This window comes from Aulostomus chinensis, chromosome 10 (assembly GCF_037954235.1).
Source record: "Aulostomus chinensis isolate RoL2024-O1b breed Wild chromosome 10, RoL_Achi_v1.0, whole genome shotgun sequence".
NCBI lineage: Eukaryota > Metazoa > Chordata > Actinopteri > Syngnathiformes > Aulostomidae > Aulostomus > Aulostomus chinensis.
In genome coordinates this window covers 23,963,475-23,987,882 of record NC_141329.1, presented here as the reverse complement: position 1 = coordinate 23,987,882, position 24,408 = coordinate 23,963,475, and the positions used below count along the sequence as shown (strand labels likewise).

Genomic DNA, 24,408 nt, shown 5'->3' with positions numbered 1-24,408 from the left:
CCTGCGATCCTGAACAGATAAGCGGTATAGAAAATGGATGGAGGATGTATATAATGTCCTACTGCTGCTGAGTAATTTTACCTGAGCCTCCTGTGTTTATTGTGATTTTAAAATCGCTGAGAAACTAATAATCCTGTCGCGTTTTAAAAATTGGTTGGATAAAAAGCTGAATGTAAAATTTCTTATCTTTGCAGAGAATGAATATTGGTCTGAGAGCTTTCCTGGTCATAGCCGATAAACTGCAGCAGAAGGATGGGGAGCCTCCCATGCCTAACACTGGTTGCACTTTGCCCTCTGGGAACACACTCCGAGTGAAGAAGACATACTTGAGTAAAACGCTGACAGATGAGGAGGCAAAAGTCATCGGTGAGTGAGACAGATTATGGTCAGGAATGTTAAAAATCCTTTTGTAGAATCGCATCCAAGCTGTTGAGGGAAATGGAGTTAGAGGGATATATTCTGATACATAAATGAAACAGTGAAATGATTGTAACAGTTTTCCCTGTCCTCCTCCACAGGGATGTCCCAGTATTATTATCATGTCCGTAAGGCTATTGACAACATTCTCAGACACCTGGATAAGGAGGTGGGACGCTGCATGATGATGACTAACGCTCAGATGTTGAACAAGGAGCCCGAGGACATGATTACGTACGTGCTCACACCATTCCGTCAAGATATTTCAGCTGGCCAAACTCTAGAGTAGCTCATCACAGCAGTGTTAAATGTGGTTACTGTGCTGATGAACTAATCCCATAAATGCTGTTACCTCACACAGTGATTATTTATCGGTTTACTTTGATGATTTAACATGCAGAAAGCCAGATGACCCATTTAGATTTTACATTTCATTGCCACAGTGGTGAAAGGAAACCCAAGATCGATTTGTTCAGGACGTGTGTTGCTGCCATTCCTCGCGTGCTGCCTGATGGGATGTCAAAGTCAGAGCTCATTGACCTGCTGTCTCGGTGAGTTGCTGGCTTGAGGGAAAACCACATGTCATTACAAGTCCTGATGACTCAAAACATATTGAACTGAAGATCACGTCAGAAGTCACATGGGTTTGTTTGAAAATGTGTCAAACATGATCTCAAAATAACAAGTCATGTGGCTTCAAACTGCTTTGTTTATTGCTTATTGTAATGTTATTATCTCAAACAAACCACATGTAATGGCTATCATATCTGTCCAAAGTAATGACCTCCGATAGTGGCAATATTGTTACAGGTACAACAGATAAGGTCAATTTTAAGTTGTTTAAACGTATCCCGTCTGTTAAAAAAAACACATTATTTGGAAACTACAAATATGAAGTATTCTAAATTTAAGACTTACATCTAATAAGAAAATATGTTCTTTCTTTTTCAGTCTGACGATCCACATGGATGATGAGCTACGACTCATCGCCCAAAATTCTTTGCAAAGTCTGCTGGTGGATTTCTCAGACTGGCGTGATGACGTCCTGTTCGGATTCACCAACTTCCTGTTACGGGAGGTCCAAGACACCCACCAGGGGCTGTTAGATACATCATTGAAATTACTGCTTCAGCTCCTCACACAGTGGAAACTCGCGCTAGCTGTCCCAGGGAGGAGCTACGACACGGCTAAGATACACACTTCAGAGGTACAACCCATCAAAGGCCCTGACGGATGTAGCAGATTTTTGATATTTTGCAATGAGACTTGAATAATAATTGGTTCCTTACATGTTGTATTTGTTTTATCAGCTGCTGCAGACAAGTTCAAGTCTGAAGGTGCCTGCAGAGCGAGGCCCGCACTCCACAGTTCTGCATGCTGTGGAGGGTCTAACACTAGTCCTGCTCTGCTCCTGTCAGCTCAGCACTCGCAGACTTGCCATCGCCATACTCAAGGAGATTCGCAGTCTCTTCATGACCATCGGACAGTCTGAGGTAAAGGGAGGGAAACAGAACTGACCCAACATTGGAGTTTGTTTTTGTTTTTTTTGCAATTACAGTTAGCCTATAGACAGTGATTTTATACTTTTGTCACCTGCAGGATGATGACAAACCAATGATAGAGATTATGGACCAGCTCAGCCCTATAATCCTAGAAAGTTTTGTCAACGTTGCAGTCTCTGACACAGTAAGTTGTTTGTTCTTTCCCTTTGTGGCCGAATGAAACCCTGAGTCTTAATCAATGTGTTTATTTGTTGATGTTGCCGGTGAAGCTTCTCAGTCATTCAGGTCATGGTCTCTCTTAAGTGCTCTCTCATAGTCAACTGGACTGTTTCACTCTTCATGAAGACGTTTCACTTCTCCTGCGAGAGGCTTCTTCTGTTGTGAGTCACTGGTGGGAGTCGCAGGCTTTTAGAATTCTGTGTGGGTGCGACCTTCTATCGAGTCATTTGTCGCGTGTGCGTTCTGGGTTTGGCCTTATTCACTACCTGTCACCTGCTCACAATACGGTCCTGAGCACCTTCAAAAGGAAACTCGACACCCGTTCACTCATGGATCCCCTGGCCCCAACGACCAGCGTAGATACCAGTTGGGTCAACGACCCCCTAAAAACCATCATGACTACCAGCTAGGCCAACAACTCTCAAGTGACCTCAACTTCCCTGAAACCCAGAGCTCACATGGGACAAGCGACTCTATCGAGGGTCGTACCCATGCGGAGTATAAAGCTTGGGACTCCCACCAGTGACTTAGGGTAACCGTTGAAGCCTCTTGAGTGACAGGTGACACATTTTAAAAGAAGCAGAAACACTCCAGTTGAGTACGACAAAGGATTTGTTGATGTTTTATATGTAGTTTAATCCATCCATCCATCGTCGTCTTCCGCTTATTCCTTACTAGTAAGGGTCGCGGGGGGGCTGGAGCCTATCCCAGCATCAACGGGCGAGAGGCGGGGTACACCCTGGACAGGTCGCCAGTCCATCGCAGGGCCAACATACAGAGACAAACAACCATTCACACTCACATTCATACCTATGGTCAATTTAGAGTATCAATCAGCCTCGTCCCCAAATTGCATGTCTTTGGACTGTGGGAGGAAGCCGGAGTACCCGGAGAGAACCCACGCAGACACGGGGAGAACATGCAAACTCCACACAGAAAGATCCCGCGCCCGAGCCGGGACTCGAACCCGGAACCTCCTTGCTGTGAGGCACCACCGTGCAGCCCTGTAGTTTATTCCCTTTGTAGAATTTAATTCAAATTTTCTCCAGAAATCCAAACTGCGTAGATGTTAAAATCTGTTGCTGAACGGGATCTAGTACCACTTAGTGTGAGACAGGAGCACAGAGTAGTAATCTGATGTGTCAAAAATGACTAAGCAGCTGGAACCGATTAGCTGGTGGACCTTTGACTTCTTTCATTTATGTAATAAACCCACATTAGGCTGAGAACATGAATTCATTTGGAAAAGAATAATGCGGTGGAAGTGACCTTACATGCTGTATTGTATCAAGTTGCTAAATATGCTTTATATTTATAAAAAAAGATAATCTGGGTATTTTTTCAAACTGAACACTATCTTCCTGTGTGTTTGGGTCAAAAAAATCTGAGTCAGTAATAATAACACTTTTAGTTGAGGGATAATGGCCTGATATCATTACATTGCATTGTAGTTTTTCGCTCAAAATTTTTGTCCCCAGTGTTTATTTTGATAACAATGATGGTAAGACACATCAGTTAGTAAGGTTCAGGTTGTAATACCAGAATTAGCCTTTATCAGTTTTCTTTTTTAGAATTAAAAAAAAGTCTTCCACTTCCAGCATTAGGGCAAGTCATGACCTCTGACCTTTCACTGTTCACAGGCCACCATGCCAGCTGGCCATCACATGGACCTCCAGTGGCTTGTGGAGTGGAACGCGCTGCTCGTCAACAGTCACTATGACATCAGGAGCCCTTCGCACATGTGGATCTTGGCCCAGTCTGTTAAGGACCCCTGGGTGCTTTGTGTGTACAGCCTCCTCCGACAGGACAACCTTCCCAAGCATTGTCCCACAGCTCTCAGCTACGCTTGGCCCTATGCCTTTACTCGGATGCAGATGCTCATGCCTGCAGTTGACCCCAAGTAAGTTTCCTCTGAACTCTGCTGTGAGCGGAGAAGGGAGCATGAAAGTTTTGTTGTTGTTTTTTTTAAGTTTCTAGTCGGCATATACTATCTGGTATCAGATCACTATTTTCTTTCTTCCTGCATGGTTCACCAGTAACCCAGTGTATGCAAAGAAAACCAGCACCTCTGGCAGTGGAGACAATTACGTAATCCTGTGGAGAAACTACCTGATCCTTTGCTTCGGGGTGGCCAAGCCCAGTATCATGAGCCCTGGCCACCTGAGAGCTTCGACACCGGAGATCACCACAGCCGCATCAGAAAGCGGTGTCAGCTATGATAACAAGGTAGCTCTCTCCCTCTTTCTCTCTCATTCTGTCCTCTGACCTTATTCATTCCCTCGGTGCTTTGTCTCTCCAGGATCAGGTGTTCATACAGAAGCTGTTGACATTTAAACTCTACACATCAAATTACACAGCAGCTATTACATGAATGAAACAGGAAGTTGTTATTTTTTAAAACCGCGCACACTCTTATCTTGATGCTGCCCTGTGTAATTAGCGGTGTTCAGGCAGAGAGATTCATTCATCTGACTGAACTGTTGGTGTTTGATGTTTCAGGTTATCGGGAGTCCGTCCGTGGCGTGGCTTCTGAAGCAGTTGGTTCCACTCATGAGGGCAGAGAGCATCGAGTTGACGGAATCATTAGTTCTGGGCTTTGGTCGCACCAATTCCCTTGTCTTCAGGTATATCAGAATCGTTTTGGCTGCTGATTTAATTGTGTTTTGAACTACTTTTGTGACACAGAACCAGGGAATCCTTACCAAAATCCTTTGCTTTCTGTGTAATTAAAGTCAGTGTTGACCTGTATTTTTGTGGATTTGAAGGAGAGGTGAGCAGAGGATTATAGTGTTGCTCGTTGGACATTTTGGTAACATCTAAATGGTTTCCTAGAAATGACATATTTTAGGTTAAATGCTTTTTGCTGGAAATTAAAACATGCTGGTTAAATATTACACAAAAATGTCATGCTATTGGGTTAATTGACATAATGACTAGATGTGATGTTTACTGTCTGGATACAGGGAACTTGTGGAGGAACTACACCCACTAATGAAAGAGGCCTTAGAAAGAAGACCTGAGGTTAGTACACTCCGTAATTAAACGCAGTAGTTACTCTTATTAATGAAGTACTGTAAACCATCACCAGAGAGCTGACACTCACTGGAACGTGTCCTAAAAAAGACCTCTGTCATTAAAAAATTATCATGATTAATATGATTGTAGAATAAGAAGCGGCGTGAGCGACGTGACCTTCTGAGACTCCAGCTGCTGCGGATCTTTGAGCTGCTTGCAGATGCAGGTGTCATCAGTGACAGGTTAGTGTGGTACAGATTCACACCTCCCTGGACAATATCACACACAAAGGATGTAAAAAAGCAAAATATATATAATTTTGGCTCTTTGTTATTGATAACATACCTTAGGATTTATAACCATTTGGAAATGTAAAGAGTGTATGTCATTAGTATTGACAGCACATCACAAACTGTCTGTTTGTGATTTCTCCTCCCTGGGCATCTTCCTGTTTTCTGCTTGATGCTACAGTACAAATGGAGCTCTGGAACGTGACACCCTCGCCCTGGGCGCTCTGTTCCTGGAGTATGTGGATCTAACCCGAATGCTCCTGGAAGCTGAGAATGACAAAGATGCAGAGATCCTCAAGGACATCCGAGCCCATTTCAGCGCCATGGTGGCCAACCTCATCCAGTGTGTGCCAGGTAGTCAGAAGCGATTCATGTAGATCAGCTCTGAGATTCCTTCTACTGTCAGATTGGTCAGGTGATCTGTGAATTTGTTTAAGGCCTACATTTGTTTTAAGCCTAATTCAATGCATCAGTCATTTCCATATGTGCCTAGATTGTGAAAGATATAATAGACTTGTGTCTGGCAAAGATTAGCACAGGACACGTGGAGCACAAGACTCTTGACATTGATCTTGATTTGGATGTAGCCCAAGAGGAATAGCTACAAAAATAGTGCAGCCTCAGGACAGAGCAGTCAAGGACAGGTGATGACTCATGATTCGCAATGCATTTGCAAGGCTCCACTGAATAGCTAATGATCTGTCGAGGGACTTCAGCACCTTATTATCCAATTGGAAAATTCATTTTTAGTCATTAAGTGTCAAAGATACTTGGATATTTTTGCTGACTTTTAACTCGCTAAACAAGCTGGCTTACTTATCTCCCTCCCTAGTGCACCACAGGCGCTTCCTGTTTCCACAGCAGAGCCTGCGGCATCATCTCTTCATCCTCTTCAGTCAGTGGGCTGGTCCTTTCAGCATCATGTTCACCCCTCTTGACCGCTATAGTGACAGGAATCACCAGATCACCAGATATCAGTACTGTGCCTTAAAGGTAAATATATGACATAGAAGCAGCGATGATTGTGTGTCATATTTGATCATGTCAAGCTCAGTCTAAAGTCTCCTTTTGATTATTTGTGTAAATTAGTTCAAGAATTATAGAAAAAATTAATATAGCTTAAGATTCAGTGTGAAAAGGTGGAATAAAGCCTTCAAAACTGGTACAATCCACTTCCTGAGTGGATACACGCCTGCAGGACTTCATGATATTTAATATTCACTCCAAGAGGATTCTTTGATAAATAATTCTTCGCTTGAAGGGTTGAAGTTGAGAGGCAAAGAGATATCATATCCTATACCTCCTTCGACTGTAATTCTAGTGCTGAAGACTCTTTTTCTGCCTACGAGTCAAAAACAAACTCAAATGCGCAAAACTTGGTAATTCAATACACACTTTGTCCCACCAAAGGAAGTGTGGCCTATTTGCAGTACTGAGCACCACACCTGCTGCTATGCCACTGTGGAAAATGTTGACAACATTTACTACTTCTGGTCTGAAGTTGTTTTGAATGGGTACTTGTAGTTCTTTCTCATAACAGAGCAATTGTAGTAATGAGAAAATGTAGAATTGTTGAGTGTGTTGTTTGAGCCATTGCTGACTGTTTGTTCTTGCAGGCCATGTCTGCTGTGCTGTGCTGTGGACCCGTGTTTGATAACGTTGGCCTCTCTCCAGATGGATACCTTTATAAGTGGCTGGATAATATTCTAGCTTGCCAGGATCAACGGGTACGTGGCCAATACTTAACTGCCGTTTAAACACAGAGCTGGCCCAGATTGCCCCTCTTTATAGTTTGCTGAAATCTGCCTTGTAAAACCCGATGCTAGTCTTTGCTAACTACCAACTATCATCAGTCAGAGGGGGGATAAGTAACAAGTAGCGAATGAGAGTTTAGTCTCAAATTGAATTGTATTATTCTGCATGTTTATTTGTCATGTTTTTCTTCCATGGATTGTGTTGATGGTTTGACGAGTAAGTAGGAAGATAGCCAAGAAACTCTAATTTATCTTCTTTTTGATGAAAGTACCGGAACGAAAGCATTTCAGTCACTAAGCAGGAATCGAGGGGATCCTTCCACAAAAAGGGAATTCAAGAGACTCTTCATTGGTGTCTTGTTCCAACTCAGGTTCACCAGCTGGGCTGTGAGGTCATTATCCTGCTCCTGGAACTCAATGCCGACCAGGTCAACCTTTTTAACTGGGCTGTGGATCGCTGCTACACAGGCTCAAACCAACTCGCCTCGGGCTGCTTCAAAGCCATCGCTACTGTCTGTGGTAGCAGGTGCGAGACCTCACAACCTTTCTATCCATCTTTCTTTATCTTTACTTTGGAGTTTTTACAATGTCATGTTTTTTTAATTGGCATGCCTGTTTTTCATTACGTATTCATAATTAATGCATACCATAATGATTCCAAATCATCCAGATATTTTGTGTTTACTGTCAAGGAAGGAAAACACTGGTAAATTAGCTTTGGCTTTAAAGCATCACCTCAGCTAATCCTCTTAAAGGGCTCACTTTTCATCTGAGATTGGCACTCTCCTCCCGCTTTATCTTAGTAACCCAAGCATCTCTTCAAACATTCTGCACAGACCTTTAAACAGTGATACAGTTCTCCATTATAATGATTTTCCTCCTTTTTTTTTCTTGGCTTGCAGAAACTACCCGAGCGACATTGTGACGCTACTGAACCTGGTGCTTTTCAAGGCATCAGACACCAACAGAGAGATCTATGAGATTTCAATGCAGCTAATGCAGGTGAGATATACAATCACTGTACTACATTTGGGTTTGGTTTTTTTAAAGTGTGTAAATCTATATGACACATTTTCCCTTTTTTCTCCTTTGAACAGATTCTTGAAGCGAAGCTGTTTCTATACTCTAAGAGGATTGCAGAGCAGAAGCCCAACAGTATCCTTTACGGCACCCACGGGCCTTTGCCACCCCTGTACAGTGTCTCGCTGCCTCAGCTCTCCAGCCAGCTGTCCAGGATGTACCCTGAACTCACACTTCCTCTATTTTCAGGTAGATCTTAGTGTATAAATGTGTATATAAGGATCTCTCATTGTTCCCCTTCTGACACAAGCCAGACTGGCAAACACCAAATCCACATTGGTAAAACATCGCCTTGTGCCGCAGTGGTTAAGGTTAGGGATAGGCAAGTAATGGCTAGTCTCAAGAAAATCAACTCCTTGTTAACATCCAAAACAGAGGGAAGTTGTGTGAGCAGATTTCACGTGTGTGTGCTATAGTAGGGTGAGTATTGGGTTATTGTGGTATTCCTGTTTGCTGTAATAATCTCAATGGTTTCATCTTTGGGTCTCCCACTAAATGCTGCCTGCTCATCCTTCAGAGTGGCTTTCCTCTCCCACTTCCCCAAATCTTACTGTATCTATGGAGACGCCCACTAACCACAGAAACCACCCGTACTCACCCCCAACGTGCCAAGTTCTGACGTTTGGTCAGGAGCTGTTTGCGTCAAACTTTGACTCTGAAAGAACCCCTCCAGTATCAATTTCGGGTGTACATGTTTTTAAAAGATGGAATGTGACGATATCTGTCACAAAGTCTGCATTTGGCAGATCAGTTTGAGACCTGGTTGCAGCCATGTGTGTCACATTTGCCTCAAGATTGTTTTTGAGTGTTACATTTTCAAGACAACACAGTACTTTGCAACATGATGGTGCTCCTCATTCCAAGCACTGGTGTAAGAGTTTCTGTCTTATCTTGACTTATTATTTTAACCAACCTTTGACCCCAACCCTAAACCCTGCAACCTTAAGAAACTTAAAACAAAACCACAATATTTTTCTGAGCCTTGTCAACTGTATTTTTTACCTAAACCTAACTAGAAACTATTATTTTGGAGGATTGTTTTGTTTTATTTTGGAAGCCCATGTATTTCTGGAACTGAAACACTTACAGCATCATAGTTTGACGCATAGGGACACTTACCGATCCTTTGTGTTTGATTGGTTTGGAACATGTTGCAGAAATACTGACGTGAATTCAAATGCAGATCAGGATTAAGCAGGCAATTGTGTTGAAACTCGATGGTATTTTGATTTCCATGTACAATAGAAACAGTGCAGCTCCCACCAGTGTTATTGTAATGATGGTATTGCCTTCCTTCTGCTTCTTCCAGAGGTTAGCCAGAGGTTCCCCACCACCCATCCCAATGGGAGGCAGATTATGCTGACCTACCTCTTACCCTGGTTAGCTAACATTGAGCTGGTGGATAGTGGTTTGCTCCTCCCAGTCTTCACACCATGTACTTCAGATTATGATACTTCTGGATGTGGGACCAGCACATGCTCTTCCCACCAGTTGAAGGGAACCGGCTGGGGCTCCCTACAAGCCACATCTATGGTTCTCAATAACCTCATGTTCATGACTGCTAAGGTAAAAACATGCTGAGGATCCGCAAAACAAAAGATTGCAGCGAATCTCAAGTGAGCTAACAATGTATCTTTTTTAAAACCCCTCGGCCAGTATGGAGATGACTTACCTGGGACAGAAATGGAAAACGCTTGGAATGCTTTAGTTAGCAATGAAAAGTGGACCAACAATCTGAGAACCACACTGCAGTTTCTCATCAGCCTATGTGGTGTGAGCAGTGACACCACCCTCCTGCCATATGTAAGATATATCATTTAGGAAGAGCAAAATGTTACGCAGCTATTTTTGGTTCTTGCTATTTGTTCTCAGTTAAATTCTGTGATATGTTTGTTCAGATAAAGAAGGTGGTGATCTATCTGTGTCGAAACAACACAATGCAAACCATGGAGGAGCTGATATTTGAGTTGCAACAAACAGATCCTGTCAACCCCGTGGTGCAGCACTGCGATAGTCCTCCTTTCTATCGCTTCTCAGCTACAAGCAAGGCCTCTGCTGCAGCCTCAGGTAGTTCTTTTATGGCTCTGTTTTCAGTGGGTTCATGAGATTTTGGGGGCTAGAAAATATCTTATTGGTCCAATCGTCTGGTTTAGGGACTCCTCCACTGTTTTCAGTAGTCGTACTGTCCATGGCAGTTTTCTATGTGGTATTTATCCTGCCCCTCCTCAACTTTGATTGCACAACTAGAAATAAAGTGACAGGAACAAGCACTCCTTTTTACCCACAACTGAACATTTTTCAACTCTCTGTGATTCTCGAAATTACACTCAGTGATTCACACCCCGTTGCAGTAGTGGCATGGTGTTAAAATATGGTGATGTCATTGAAAACATTTTTACAGACATGCATTCTGCAGGGAAAAAAGGGCCTTTAGAAGACACATGTCCTAACATGAATGGTTTCATCAATTAGTTGCGATTTTTCATATTTCTCTTGTGGAAAAAAAATCATCCACCTCCCTGCTAACCTCCCAACCACAGAAAACTAATCCCAGTGGCTAATGAGAGTCAGTGTTCAAGATAATGTACAGCTGAGTTTCCATGAGAAGCAAAATGCTGTTTTTTATTCATTTATAGGCACCACATCAAGCAGTAATACAGTTGTTGCAGGTCAGGAGGGCTTCCCCACCACAGATGATACCAAGACTGGAAAGGAGAATGAGGAAAGGTACACAGTTTGCAATGATAAACATCAAATTGTCAGTGCATTTACTGTGCCAGAAGTGGGAGTTATTGTGATATTTTCTTTCTGTTCTCAGACTTAGCCACATCATACGAGCACACAATCGCCTGGAGTCACGTTACAGCAACAGCTCAGGAGGATCTTATGATGAAGACAAGAGTATGTGATTTTGTACCAAGGAGAAAATGTTGTTATGGTTTGTTTAGTGTGAAATACACAGTGGGTTGGAGGGTAAGATGGTGAACGGCATGGTGTCATTGATAATGCATGAACAATGCAGTGTCCTGCGGCGCTTAAAAGGCTTCTGTGAGACCTGGCACAGCAATAAAAGTAGTTGAGCCCAGGGACTCTGCACTGATGCCAAGGGCTCAGAGAACAGCTTTGTTATGCTTCGAACCAACACATTAAAACCTACCCTGTCCTTAGATAACTTCCTAATAGGTGTCATCCTCAGCATTTGAGCTCACCTCCAAGCATGTACCATGTTTTTATGTATTTAAGTAGGATTTGAATGCACCTCCTATTTGCGCCATAATTACCATTCCTGCTCATGAAGGATCAAGACAACTTTTTCTAATGAAAAAATACAATTTTCTTCTCAATCTTAGGTGAACCACTGCCTCCATATGCTGATTGGTTGATGGTAGTTGCTGAAACCAACCAGCCCCGTCCTTTACCCATGCCTCTAAGTGGAGGGTGTTGGGCCCCACTGGTGGACTTTTTACCAGAGACCATCACTCCCAGAGGTCCTCTGCACAGGTAAGGCAATTATATTAATTAGAAATGAACTTTGAGAAAGAGTCTAGATGAAAATGTACTGGCTTTTTAAAAAAAACAACAACAAAAAAACATTGATTACTTTAATCATTTACTTTGGTCAGACTGACCATGGATCGATGGCCATCTGCCAAAGTTATTCTTTGAGCAGGAAATTCCACTTTGTGCTGATTCACTATACAGCAAGGTTGTCTTTTGTCTGGTATAGATCTGTTTCTACTACGGTATCCAAGTGTGTCACGTGTGCTCCTCATAAAGTAGTGTATTAACATTATTTACCCTTTTTTTTTTGTTATAGGTGTAACATCGCAGTCATTTTCATGACAGAGATGGTCGTGGACCACAGTGTGAGAGAAGATTGGGCCATGCATCTGCCATTATTGCTGCATGCCCTATTTTTGGGTAAGTTCATAATACAGTGCATAATTAAAATATTATTCATCTTTAATTAAACATGGTATAGATCAGAGTGAGTATGACAAAAATGGTAATTGTTACACTTAAGTGTAAAAATATGCTTTCGTGGTGTATTCTTAAATTGTATTTTTCATTAATCCAGTTCCAAATGGTTCGTTTCTGACAGTTACACCTTTGGTGGGATTTTGTCTCTTCCTCAGGGATGGATCACTACCGTCCGGAGGTGTTTGAGCACAGCAAACGGCTTCTCCTCCACCTTCTCATCACATTATCCTGTAACAACAATTTCCAGGCCATCGCCTCAGTCCTACTGCAGACATGTGATATCAACAGCACCAAGACCCTAACCTGCAAACCAAACCTTCAGCCAGAATATTTACCATCAGGTAAGATCTCATGACTTGAATCATGCTTGTTTGTATGCTTTGAACCAAGAAAAACATGCAACATGTATATGCACAGTACATGTAACCACTCTTCTCGACCGAGCCCGGTCAGAGTAGCTTGGCATCGGACACCTTGCTTTTCTCTCTGGTTATTATGGACTTGAACATCAGGAGAGAATTGTTTACATTCCTGTCAGATGAGAGATAAGTTTCTTATCGGAAGAGAAAATATTTGGAGACTTCCAAAAGCAATATGGAGCACGGAGGACATCAAAGGTCTTGATTAAAGCATTCCATGATGCTATTTTTATCCTCTTGCCCCAAATGGGGCCATCTGCTCAGGCTTGAATAGGCTGGTTTCACTCTCCTCCTCCCCGTGCTATGAATTTGTTTTGCAAATGTCAAGACATTTTGAGAATTCCAAGGTACTCGTTGTCTAGGTGAGCATGTGAATGAATCTTTTGTGTTTGAAATAATACGGAAAATCATCATGATAGCCCTGTCATATTATCCAAACACAACACTAGATTTCCATCCATTTTTTTAATCTGTATAACATTCATAATATCTTGCACAAATAATATTCTTGTAAATCTGATCACACACCTGTTTCTCTGTTGTGTTCAGGAGGTTTTGACTTTTTAAGGGAATGTCAGGCCTCTCCTGTGCCAGACTCTGGTTTGAGTTCGTCTTCCACATCCTCCAGTTTGAGTCTGGGTGGCAGCAACAACAACCTGCCTGAGATCTCCCATGAGGTGGAAGAGCTGGCGGCCTCCATGAATATGAATGAGAAAACTAACAAGCTCATAGAGTTTTTAACCACAAGGTACGTCAAAATTTTGCTTGCCCTAGTGCTTCAATTTAGCGAGGAAATGTTTAAAATCCGATCTTACTGGATGGAGAAACTCTTTGACACACAAGATACATGTAAGCCACTAAAAATCTTTTGATTACAATAGTATCATTGTGTACTCATATTTCATGATGTAGATAGATTGCCACCTAGTGGTGCTGTATGTTTATTGCAATTGACTCTCACAGAAGTACATTGGTTATTACTGATTTGAAGTGAATGCAGTGCCTAAATTTTTATACATGATTTTTTTTTTTTAAATCTATAAAAATATTTGACTTGCAGCCTTTCACAGGTTTTGTATAATTGTGATTGGGAAATTGCTGAAGCTGCTGAAACTTAATCGCCTAAATTGAGCCCTGATGTGCCCTGAATTTGAGCTTGGTTTCCTGTACCTGACAGGGCCGATCATGAAACAAAGCAAATATTAAATGCATGGTAAGGGAATGAAATTTAATACTGTTGTTTTTCAGAACCTGTGGACCACTGTGGTGTCACGAAGACATTTCACCAAAGAATCAAATCTCAAAAAGCACTGGACAGTTGACAAACTTTCTACGACATGTGGTATCTGTGTTCAAAGAATCCAAGTCAGGTAAAAAACAACAAGGCTATCCTCCATCATCAAATTTCATAACAAACCGCGATGTTGGCATGTCATTTACACATTATTCTCCCTGCCTTTGTCAGATTTCCACCTGGAGCAACAGCTGAGTGACGTGGCGCTGCAGACTGCCTTGTGTAGTTCGTCACGTCACTACGCTGGACGTTCTTTCCAAGTGTTTCGAGCCCTCCGCCAGCCCATTTCTGCTCATGCGGTATCAGACCTGCTCTCGAGGCTGGTGGAGGTTGTCGGAGAACATGGAGAAGAAGTGCAGGTCGGTGCATGTGAGCATGGAAGAGTTTGAGAGCACTATGCATCAATAAGCTCAAACGCTTAAGCATAATCCGTATAGAAATTCTTCTTTTCCTTATGGTTGTCAATGTCCATCTGCACATTTGTTGTAGGATTCACTGGTAATCTGCTAGCAACTCTGAACAATGGTGTAAAGGGAAAAACAGCAGCTTTCGTAACATTATATATTGGTTGCACTTTGTTGTCTGGGTTTGTGATTTTCAAGAAAGGATATGGATGCAGTGCTGTTCCAATACACCCAGATGTTTGACCCTCTTACCGACCTACAATTACTGCAATTTAACTAATAATCATCTCATGGCAGGAATCCTAGTCTGTCATCAAAATCTAATCAGCTGATCATTGACCAGTGACTTTTTGACCATCATAGCTTAGCCAAATCAACAAAACCAGATTTAGGTTAATTGGATTTTGTTGTTTTGACAGCAGATGTTGAGAGGTACCAGCTACAGTTGTTTTTTTTTTTTCCAGTTTTTAAATATTGTGTTACCAATAAATTCAAGATACAGCAATATTATAAATTCCTCTGTAGAACTGTAGCCGTGTAGTTTTTCTGTCTTACAGGGCTACGTAATGGAAGTGTTACTTACACTGGAATCAGTGGTGGATAACTTGGCTGAATGCCTCAAGAACAACGATCTCATGGCTATCTTGACAAGGTTTGTGTCTGCTACTCTCATTTAATTTATATATATATATATATATATATATATATATATATATATATATATATATATATATATATAAATATAAAACTTTTTCTTTCTTTTTTTTTTCCAGAGCATCATCTCCAGATTTCCTCACCAGTCTCAAGCTGATGTCCAACAGGAAAAGCACAGGGCAGCTCAACCTTAGAAGAGACGAGAGGAGTGGACATCAGAGAAGCTCCTCCGTACCCAAAAAGTTTGGTGAAGCAGACAGGTGGTCTGATCCACCTCGCAGCGCCACACTGGACCGAATCCAAGCTTGTGAGCAGCAAGCTTTGTTACACAGGACAAACAGCCCGTCCTCATCTAAAGACAACATCACCGACCCAGCCAACATCAACCATCCCAGCAACCTGCTGGCCACCATCTTCTGGGTGGCGGTGTCCCTGATGGAGTCAGACTTTGAGTTTGAATATCAGATGTCTTTGAGACTGTTGAACAAGCTGCTGGGCCATGTGTTGCTAGACAAACAGGAGAATAGGGAGAAGCTGGAGAAACTGCAGGGCCAGCTGAAGTGGAGCAGGTTCACCGGGCTTCAGCAGCTGCTACTGAAGGGCTTCACCTCTCTGTCCACCACTGACCTCACACTTCAGCTGTTCTGGCAACTCACGCCTGTTTCACGAGCAACTGTCGTGGACACTTCACAAGCCATAGGTACACGCTGATGTTTTTAATTCGTTGTATCGATGTTAACTTGAGTACTTACTGTATATATTATGTTTCTCTGGTATTGTGGACAATATACTGTCATTTGCATGTCATAAATGGCACTGAGATTTATCCTGTATGTATCTGTCTGTTTCATCCCTAAGGATTTCCCTTGAATGTCCTCTGCCTGCTTCCTCATCTCGTGCAGAACTTTGACAGCCCAACGCGCTTCTGTCAAGATGTCGCAGAGAGGATAGCCCAGGTTTTACTCCACTGATATGTTTCTTCACTCATTTTTTACCATATGGTATTAATTTGTTAAGCACATGCTCCTCTTGTGTAGGTGTGCCTTGAGGAGAAGAATGACAAGCTCTCGAATCTTGCTCATGTCATGACTCTCTACAAAACACACACATACACCCGAAACTGCTTCTCCTGGGTCAATGTGGTGTGTCGATATCTCCATGAGGCCTTCTCGGACATCACCCTCAGCTTGGTCACGTACATGGCAGAGGTATGTGCAGCCGAGCTTATCATGCCTTTTATACTGATTATTATTCACATCTTAGTTTCTCAAATATTGCACATCATTATTTTGTAACAGCTGTTGGAGAAAGGTCTTCCCAGCATGCAGCAGACTCTTTTACAAATCATCTACAGTCTCCTGAGCCACATGGACCTGAGTGGGATTCAAGCAAAACCCTTCAACATGGAGGTGCTCAAGACAATTGAGAAGTTTGTTCAGGTGAGTTAAAATAACACTGTGGGATATTTCTGTCTGAGATATTCAGAGAAGCACTTTAATCTCCCGGATTTGATGTGATCAGTGAATGGATATTTTAAGCATTGGGGTCTGAGTCTTGTACTCACTGTTCCTTTTTAATCTACTCACAAGGGGGAAAGGGAAAAGGCTGTCTTGTGTCAGTGCGGGGACTTTGTAGACACACCCAAACTATAAACAGACTGCCTTTCTGCTGCGAGCTAGGCCCACTGCTGATTTTCCTCCTGAATGCATTTTCCTTTAGCGTCCCACTTTGGGTGTTTGCCAGGACACCTCTATCTCTAAAAAAAAAACCTACATTGACACACACACAAAAAGGATTTTGTGGCTCTGAACGTATGGATGACTTGATGTGTGTATGTCTGCACTGACTGTAGACCGTCCATTGGAGGGAAGCACTGAATATTCTGAAGCTGGTGGTCTCCCGATCGGCCAGTTTGGTGCAGCCTGCGTGCCCACAAAGTGAACTCTCCTATGAAGACATCAGCCGGGTCTGGGACCAGTCCTCGAAGGCCCTGCCTGGGAAAACGCTGGATTTCCACTTTGACATATCAGAGGTTATTTCCCTCTTTTTCATCCAAAAATTACGTGAGCAAAAGTAACTGAGAATCTTGTGTCTTTGTTTTTACTTGTGCAAAGCTTTTTTGCCCCTGTACTTTTTCCTGTATTTTCCAGGGTGTGGTGCTTGTTGAGGTTGTGTGGAATTCTTATAAAGCTTTTTTGAAGAGGAAATAGTTCTTCCCCTTCCTTAATGTTGATATTTCTTTTTGACCAAACCCCTTGAGATTAGCTTGAAGGTAAACAAAATTAGTCAAGCAGTGCAGTGCATGACTGTGATGTCAAAGATCCAGAGTGGTGAATGTGTGGGAACTGAACAGAGAGCTATTTGTGCAGCTCATGAATGGCAGGAAATGATGTCAGCTCTTCGCTGCCGTCTTTTGTTTGTGAGTTCTAGTGAATACCAAACAGCGTGTGTGTAACGTTGAGACACGAGACAAACTAAAATACCCGGATACTTTTACACTCATGGAAGAAGCAGGCGGAATGTGGGTTTCTTTTTCATCTAAAGTTTCATGTTTTCAGCAAAATGGAATAAAAATATGAACTTTGATAGCAAATCAATGCCAGATTAGGTTGATCATCTTACGGTCTTCCTGGAACTGTCCTAGAAGGAGCCTGAGTCATGGAGCAGCGAAGCAGGAAGGGACTTTCACTGCTTCAAACTTCCTGACTCATTAAGGTTTTCTGTCTATCAATTTGGATGTGACCATGCTGTTAGACCCCAGTAATTGGTCGCCGTTTCGATGACCTGCGGGGTTCTCCAGGCCACGATGGGAAAAGCAGAACCACAGCAGTGACCCGAAGCACCTCCTCTACATCTTCAGGATCCAACTCTAACAACGTCCTTGTGCCAGTCAGCTGGAAGAGGCCTCAGTCTTCACAGGTATGCACGACTCAGATGCAACAAGCATGCGACAGACATCTAGTTGGTGTGTAAAACAGTTTTTGTGCACTTATAATTGACGTGGTGTGTAATGTGGTGCAAGTGAGACCGTGTTTTGTCATGATTGCAGTAATTCAAAATAAAATCACTCTTATTAAAAGAAAGTATTTAACATCGTGTATGCATTTGCAGAAAAGGACAAGAGAAAAGCTGGTGAATGTGTTATCATTGTGTGGACAAGAAGTAGGGCTGACGAAAAATCCCTCGGTGAGACACAGATCAAAATGAACACCTAGGTATCCTGTCATATCCAGTAAACACTTTTAATCACTCTTTTTTTTTTGTGTGCAGGTGATTTTTTCCAGTTGTGGCGAGCTGGACCTCATGGAGCACCAGCCTAGCCTGGTGTCCTCCGACGATGGGACCCGAGAACCAGATAACATGGACGACACCTGTTCGGAGCAGCAGTTCAGAGTATTCCGGGACTTTGATTTCCTGGATGTGGAGCTTGAAGATGGGGAGGTGAGTTCACCCGTCTCTCTCAGCTCATTTAATAGACATTTGACAGAAAACATACACGTGATAAAGACATCACATTATATTCCTCCAAGGTGACATTGAGTTGGGTCCATTTGCACTGAGTAATTTCATTTTTCTGTTTTTGTGTGTATGCTATCTAGGAGCTACAGGTAAGTTTAGGCATGCTGAGGGTTTTCTTGCTGTGTTTGTCAAATTAGTGTGTTTGTGTAGATTGTTTCATAACCAAGGATGAAATGTGTGTGCATGCAACTAAATAAAAGAGTAATAGTATGAAAATAATATAGTTACTCTTATGTCCATGTAGCACTAGAGACTTTTATTTCACAATATTTATATATTGTTATACATATACATACTTTTTATACAATCCAGACAATACTCTACAGTAATATAAATACATTTGAAATATCTGTCTGCAGCAAAAAAGTGCAGTTAACGAAGAAAATGTCTCACACCTGCATGTTTGTGAAACCTTTTCTGGCCACACAGTTTCGTCCTTAGTTAAGGTATGGTTTACCTTTTTAGCACTCAAAATTATCTGTGCTTCAGCGGAGCAGGCCAACGTCACAGCAGCTGCATTCCATCATTAGAAGGTTCAAAACTAGTCAACAGAGGAAGTTGCTTGTCTGACCTTTTGAGCCGAAGCTTAATTAGAATATGGATGTTCTTTGAGTCATATTGGAAAGGAAAAGCACTCTACATCCGAACAGTGAGGAGGAACTGAAAAGCTGTAAATATTTATGTTCTGACAGTATCAGGTTATAATGAAACTTTAATCTTCAGCCAGTTTCACCATCATCTTGGTCAATTTACTCAGGAATTGAAGACACTCTCCAAGTGAGGGTACACTGTGAAATGCACGACACTGTTTTCATACCATTCTTTGAAGAGGGAGAAAACACACAAAGACTTCAAACCTTCACTGCATGGTTGTGTGAATGTCTGTATACATTATGTGTGTGTGTTTGTGCCAGAGAGGGGATCATGTGTGCTCTCTGGTATTGGATGGCTAACGGCTGGTCACTGTTGCAGGGAGAAACTATGGATAACTTCAACTGGGGGGTGCATAGACACTCCTTGGACAGTCTTGACCAGAGTGACTTGCAGGCTCTGGAGGAGAGCCAGCTGTCCAGCAGCATGCCCAGCCTCAGCCGGATCACCCATGAAGACTCAGACGAGTTGTCTGAGGAGGATTCCCTTACTGCAAGCCAGATTCTCTCCCACTCTCAACTTGTAAGTTCAGCTTTGTATACATGTCAGTATCCTAAATGTATACCCAAGGAAACCTCTTTCCCTTTACACTCACATGATGCTGTTAGAAATGAACGACAAGTATATCGTTTAATCCAAAATCTTAACTTGAAACATTGCAAACCATTTCCCTCTTAAGCCCTTCATAGCATTTTTTTTAATTGTGTTCAAGGAGGGTTGATAAGGCCAACATTTGCATTGTCATTTTTCTTTTTTTGCACAGTCATTCTTGAGCTTTGTTCTTTCTCCAGTACTTTAATAAAGAACTTTCATATTTATTCAAAAACATCCCCTGAGAAAAATGACTCTGTGTCTTTGCAGATTGTCAGCCTCTCTCCATCAGCCGAAAGCAATAACATGGACTCACCCTCAGCATTTTGTAATACAACTTCAGCTGATTCAACTCCGCTGAACACCAAACATCCCAGTTTCGAGGTCCAACTGCCAAGGGACTCGAAGCAGCGGGTGAATAAGGGCTTCAGGGTGTCTGAGATACTGGAAACTACTAATCCCTATCGCACTTCTATACTAGAGTTTTTTACTAACTTTGCCAAATAGAATATGTTTTCTTGCTTGTGAAACGTGCTGGATGTTTTATGTTGTGCTGTTTTATGGAGTCAGTCTTTGTTCAATATTATCTTATGACTTTACATTTCCTTCTTCTGAGTAGAGCATGTGCCAATCATTTCTTGTTATTTCGGTAGCTGCATGTTAAAGGAGAATGAACTTAAACATGGCAAGCAGAAAAATCTTAACGCTTTGGACTGGTTTCTGTTGTGGCAGAGGTTGTCCTGGGATGATCGCGGGTCATATCCAGCTGTAGAAAAAAACTTTATTTCTCTCTGTCTGTCTGTTTAAGGCAATGTGTATACCTGTTGCTTCTGTATGGGTGGCTCTAAGCAGTAACTAAAAACTTGGCATGTGGGAAGTCAGGAAAGGTGTACACATTGCCTGTCCCAAAATATAAGTGTACTAGGCCACAATGCTGGCCGGTTTAAATTGTTCTTAATCAATTGGCTCAAGTTAAACGTGAAATTTACCACACACAAAAAAAAAGGAAATACGTCAAGGAGTGTCCCTAGGGTCCCATACCAAGGTTAGTGTATCCATTTTACCACCAAAATAATCTAATAGTTATGTGTAATAGAGGGAAATAATTTCAGTTAATGAATTTAACTGCATACCGACTCAGTATTTTTCAGTAATTGCAGCAATTATTTTCTTAATGTTGAGAAATCCCTGTCTCCTTTGTTTATTTAGCATGAGTTTTCTCAAGAATATGAAGAAACAAACGTCCATGAGGAGGACCTGACCATTGGTGAACTTCCACCTGAATTTCACTGTGGCGATAGTTTGACCGTGGACACGGTTCACAATTATTTCAAAGGAGAACTGGACTTTGACAGCTGCTTACCCAGGTACACACTCACAACTGTTCTAACAACCAGCCAGCGGAACAAAGAGGTCTGAGCTCATGGATTTGTTTTGTCCACCCAGTCTTGCCGAGGCGGAGAGAGATGACATGCTTGACTCCAGCTCCTCCCCACCGCCGTCACCCTTCTTTTCAGCCATCCTCGCAGCCTTCCAGCCAGCAGTGTGTGATGATGCAGAAGAGGCTTGGCGGCGTCACATCAACCAGCTTGTGTCTGACTCGGATGGATCTTGTGCAGTCTACACTTTCCATGTGTTTTCTTCACTATTTCAGGTATTATAGAAGGGCACGTACCCAGATTACGCATAAATTCCATGAACAGCGTGCCTCGTCAAACTGAATAATTAAACTGAAAGGATAACAGGATTAGAATCTGGATGATTAACCTTTGGAAAAAGAGGCTTCTTTTCAGAAGAAGTTTCGGCTTTCAGCTTGAAAATCTTTCAAGATTCATTAACCAGATGTTGTCTACTTCACTGACCAAATCTGACAGGAGAGAATTAAAAAAAAAAAAAAAACCAAACATGCTGAAGTGATTACACCATGAAGGCCCTTAAAGGAGTATGCAATTTTGGGGGGAAATTAGCATTTTTGCCATCTTCTGCAGATCCAGACACGAGGGGAGATACCTCTCTCTCTCTCTCTCTCTCTCTCTCTCTCTCTCTCTCTCTCTCTCTCTCTCTCTCTCTCTCTCTCTCTCTCTCTCTCTCTCTCTCTCTCTCTCTCTCTCTCTCTCTCTCTCTCTCTCTCTCTGTGCATATGGGCACTGAGACCCACAGAGACCAGCTAACTGCTAATTGGCACAGTGAATTGAATGGTAGTGGAAGGGAAGTGTTTGCATAACAAGCAGCAAGCTGGTTTCTGTGGGTCTCAGCTTCCACAGAGGAGAGAAGGGTATCTATCCTCTTGACTGGCTCTGGAGAGGATGACAAATGAGTTTATTTCCCAAAATATCGGTGCATTATTTTAGAATGATAAAGGATTTATTGTCACAATCTATATGTTTTGGCATTGCAGAGTATCCAGATCAAATTTTGCTCCCTAACCTGTGATGCTGTGAGTTACCTCAGCGATGGCGTGAGAGGACTAGGATCAAAGTTTTTGAGGTCTTCTCAAATGTTGACAACATGTTCAGACTGTCCGACACTATTTATTGATGCAGATACGGTGAGTAAATCTACGTTTTCCCCTTTATAATTTAACATCACAATATATTTGTGATAGTTGAAGAAAATGTTGTTGTTGTTGTTGTTTTTTTTTGTTGTTTTTTACAGATTATGTCTTACGGACTCCTGGAAAAAATGAAATTCAGTGTGTTGGAACTTCAAGAGTATCTTGATACTTACAACAACAGAAAGGAGGCAGTTTTCACTGTACGAAAATCAAATTTTTGTCTTGTATTTATGTTGTCATCTATTTCTTGTTGGTGATTTATAGGGATTGTCTTGTCTCTTGTATCCACAGTGGTTAAGCAACTGTAAGGCCACATTTCCCAGGAGTACTGGGGGCGCAGTGATAACAAGTCAACCAGCCGAGCATGAGGAAAAGGTAAAACATTCATTTGACAAAAATGTGTATACCTCTTGAAGAGTTGTGTATGTTTTTTTATTTAACTTATCTAATGCCAACACACTAAAAAAATTCATAATATGACTGAAAGGTTCTGAAGATTCCATTTAAACTGATCTCTCACACTGTACCTCCTGCTTTACTCTGTGATACTCTAGCTCTGTGAGTGTTTCCTCTAATTTTCTGACAACCTTAAGTTACAGCACTTCACATTGATTATCACATTCAGTTGTGCATTGCGATCCTTTTTTGGCTCTGCTAGGCATGGGAGTAAGTTGCATTTAATCAGTAAACAATTACACTCACTTGATACTTCAGGGAAGGAAAGGACAGATAAAGAGAAACCTATGTTGATAATTGACAGTGCTTTGACACCTGATAATAGCCTTTCAAGAGATTCCCGTTAAAGTGAGTGCATTTGTGCTAATGAACAGGCAAAATTGTTTATTTGCTTGCTTTTATCACTGCTTTTTGAAAAATTCATGGCAACTTGAAGCCCTTCTTTCCATTCTAATTTACACATATTTATCAAACCTCACTTTCCTTCCTCTATGCATGTCAGCAGAATTACATCTCTTAATACTTTTCACAACAGGAATAATAAGGAATTGCATGCCCTTTCTATTATTCTCTGCTTCTTACTTACTTTCTGTCCTGTAACATGCTCACTTTGTAGCAAATGGAATCTCTGGCTGTAAGTTGGATAATACTTGTTTCTCTATATTGTTTTAGTTGTCTTTAAACAGCTGCTGCAGGTTCTATTTTAGAAGTTATGGCACAATAGTTGTATGTGACTTTATTATCCAACAGACCTCCCCAGAGTCAGGCGAGCATATGCAGTAGTTAGCGCAATGAATGGCAGCAGGTATGAAGCTGTAGCATGCTACTGTATTAGGGTTGTGCATAAAATGTTTAATTCACAAGACATTGTAATTATAGGCACATAGTCAGAACTACTTTCCTGACAAAACCTCTGAACCCTATCTAGTTGGTCACTTTTAACAGAGATGCGCTCGCACTTCCCTCATACTACCATTCGTTACGCTGAGCTAAGCTGGTCTCTGTAGGCCTCAGCTCCCCACTACACCTCTTAGATAGAGAGAGATGGATGGGGATGATGGCAAGTATGCGCCTTTCCCAAAAAAGTTAAGTGTTCCTTAAAAAAAAAAAAACAGCCAATAAAGTACAACTTTATATGAGGAGGCAATGAAAAGAAATGTGTCAATGATAAACATTTTTCTTTTACTCTTCAGCAACTGGAGCTCTGTCAAAGACTCTACAAACTCCACTTTCAGCTGTTACTGCTTTTTCAGTCCTATTGTAAGCTGATTGAGCAGGTCCATGCAATAAGTTCCATTCCCGAAGTAGGTACACTTTGTGTTTGTCCCTGATTTTTGGAACATCCTCCATATGATCCATGTCTTTATTTAATCATATGAATCCCTCTGAACCTAAAGCTGACAAATATGTCAAGAGAGCTGAATGAGTTGAAACGCAACCTGAGAGTAGCAGCCGCCTCGGTGACAAACGATGAGATTGCTGCCCACGAAAGCTTCTGCTCTGAACCCACCCTAAGCTCCTCCGAAGCTGCTGTCCAGGCCATTCTTGAAGCTCTTAAGAACAACAGGTTTGCTGCAGCAGTCTGCTACATTCGCGAGTGCAGGTGAA

General features: G+C 41.9%; 1 protein-coding gene across 2 annotated transcripts in view; it reads left to right on the top strand.

Moving 5' to 3' along the window:
• frya (furry homolog a (Drosophila)) overlaps positions 1-24,408 on the top strand; it is a 42,434-nt gene that overhangs the window by 16,605 nt on the left and 1,421 nt on the right. Inside the window, exons 15-61 of one of the 2 annotated variants that reach the window (XM_086216552.1) lie at positions 195-366; positions 519-651; positions 861-968; positions 1,369-1,624; positions 1,728-1,910; positions 2,017-2,103; positions 3,779-4,038; positions 4,175-4,364; positions 4,638-4,762; positions 5,102-5,159; positions 5,304-5,395; positions 5,625-5,797; positions 6,276-6,436; positions 7,060-7,170; positions 7,569-7,723; positions 8,100-8,199; positions 8,295-8,466; positions 9,587-9,843; positions 9,934-10,080; positions 10,176-10,344; positions 10,914-11,004; positions 11,096-11,178; positions 11,628-11,778; positions 12,095-12,198; positions 12,414-12,599; positions 13,227-13,425; positions 13,926-14,047; positions 14,143-14,330; positions 14,933-15,027; positions 15,149-15,729; positions 15,888-15,985; positions 16,067-16,237; positions 16,328-16,468; positions 16,882-17,061; positions 17,784-17,948; positions 18,141-18,215; positions 18,300-18,470; positions 19,521-19,721; positions 20,061-20,204; positions 21,000-21,157; positions 21,237-21,444; positions 22,189-22,338; positions 22,446-22,544; positions 22,636-22,719; positions 23,417-23,434; positions 23,994-24,104; positions 24,198-24,403. In XM_086216552.1, coding sequence (XP_086072678.1) covers positions 195-366; positions 519-651; positions 861-968; positions 1,369-1,624; positions 1,728-1,910; positions 2,017-2,103; positions 3,779-4,038; positions 4,175-4,364; positions 4,638-4,762; positions 5,102-5,159; positions 5,304-5,395; positions 5,625-5,797; positions 6,276-6,436; positions 7,060-7,170; positions 7,569-7,723; positions 8,100-8,199; positions 8,295-8,466; positions 9,587-9,843; positions 9,934-10,080; positions 10,176-10,344; positions 10,914-11,004; positions 11,096-11,178; positions 11,628-11,778; positions 12,095-12,198; positions 12,414-12,599; positions 13,227-13,425; positions 13,926-14,047; positions 14,143-14,330; positions 14,933-15,027; positions 15,149-15,729; positions 15,888-15,985; positions 16,067-16,237; positions 16,328-16,468; positions 16,882-17,061; positions 17,784-17,948; positions 18,141-18,215; positions 18,300-18,470; positions 19,521-19,721; positions 20,061-20,204; positions 21,000-21,157; positions 21,237-21,444; positions 22,189-22,338; positions 22,446-22,544; positions 22,636-22,719; positions 23,417-23,434; positions 23,994-24,104; positions 24,198-24,403 — 7,289 coding nt within the window. The remainder of the gene's footprint in view (positions 1-194; positions 367-518; positions 652-860; positions 969-1,368; positions 1,625-1,727; positions 1,911-2,016; positions 2,104-3,778; positions 4,039-4,174; positions 4,365-4,637; positions 4,763-5,101; positions 5,160-5,303; positions 5,396-5,624; positions 5,798-6,275; positions 6,437-7,059; positions 7,171-7,568; positions 7,724-8,099; positions 8,200-8,294; positions 8,467-9,586; positions 9,844-9,933; positions 10,081-10,175; positions 10,345-10,913; positions 11,005-11,095; positions 11,179-11,627; positions 11,779-12,094; positions 12,199-12,413; positions 12,600-13,226; positions 13,426-13,925; positions 14,048-14,142; positions 14,331-14,932; positions 15,028-15,148; positions 15,730-15,887; positions 15,986-16,066; positions 16,238-16,327; positions 16,469-16,881; positions 17,062-17,783; positions 17,949-18,140; positions 18,216-18,299; positions 18,471-19,520; positions 19,722-20,060; positions 20,205-20,999; positions 21,158-21,236; positions 21,445-22,188; positions 22,339-22,445; positions 22,545-22,635; positions 22,720-23,416; positions 23,435-23,993; positions 24,105-24,197; positions 24,404-24,408) is intronic. The other variant, XM_086216553.1, reaches the window with a different exon arrangement.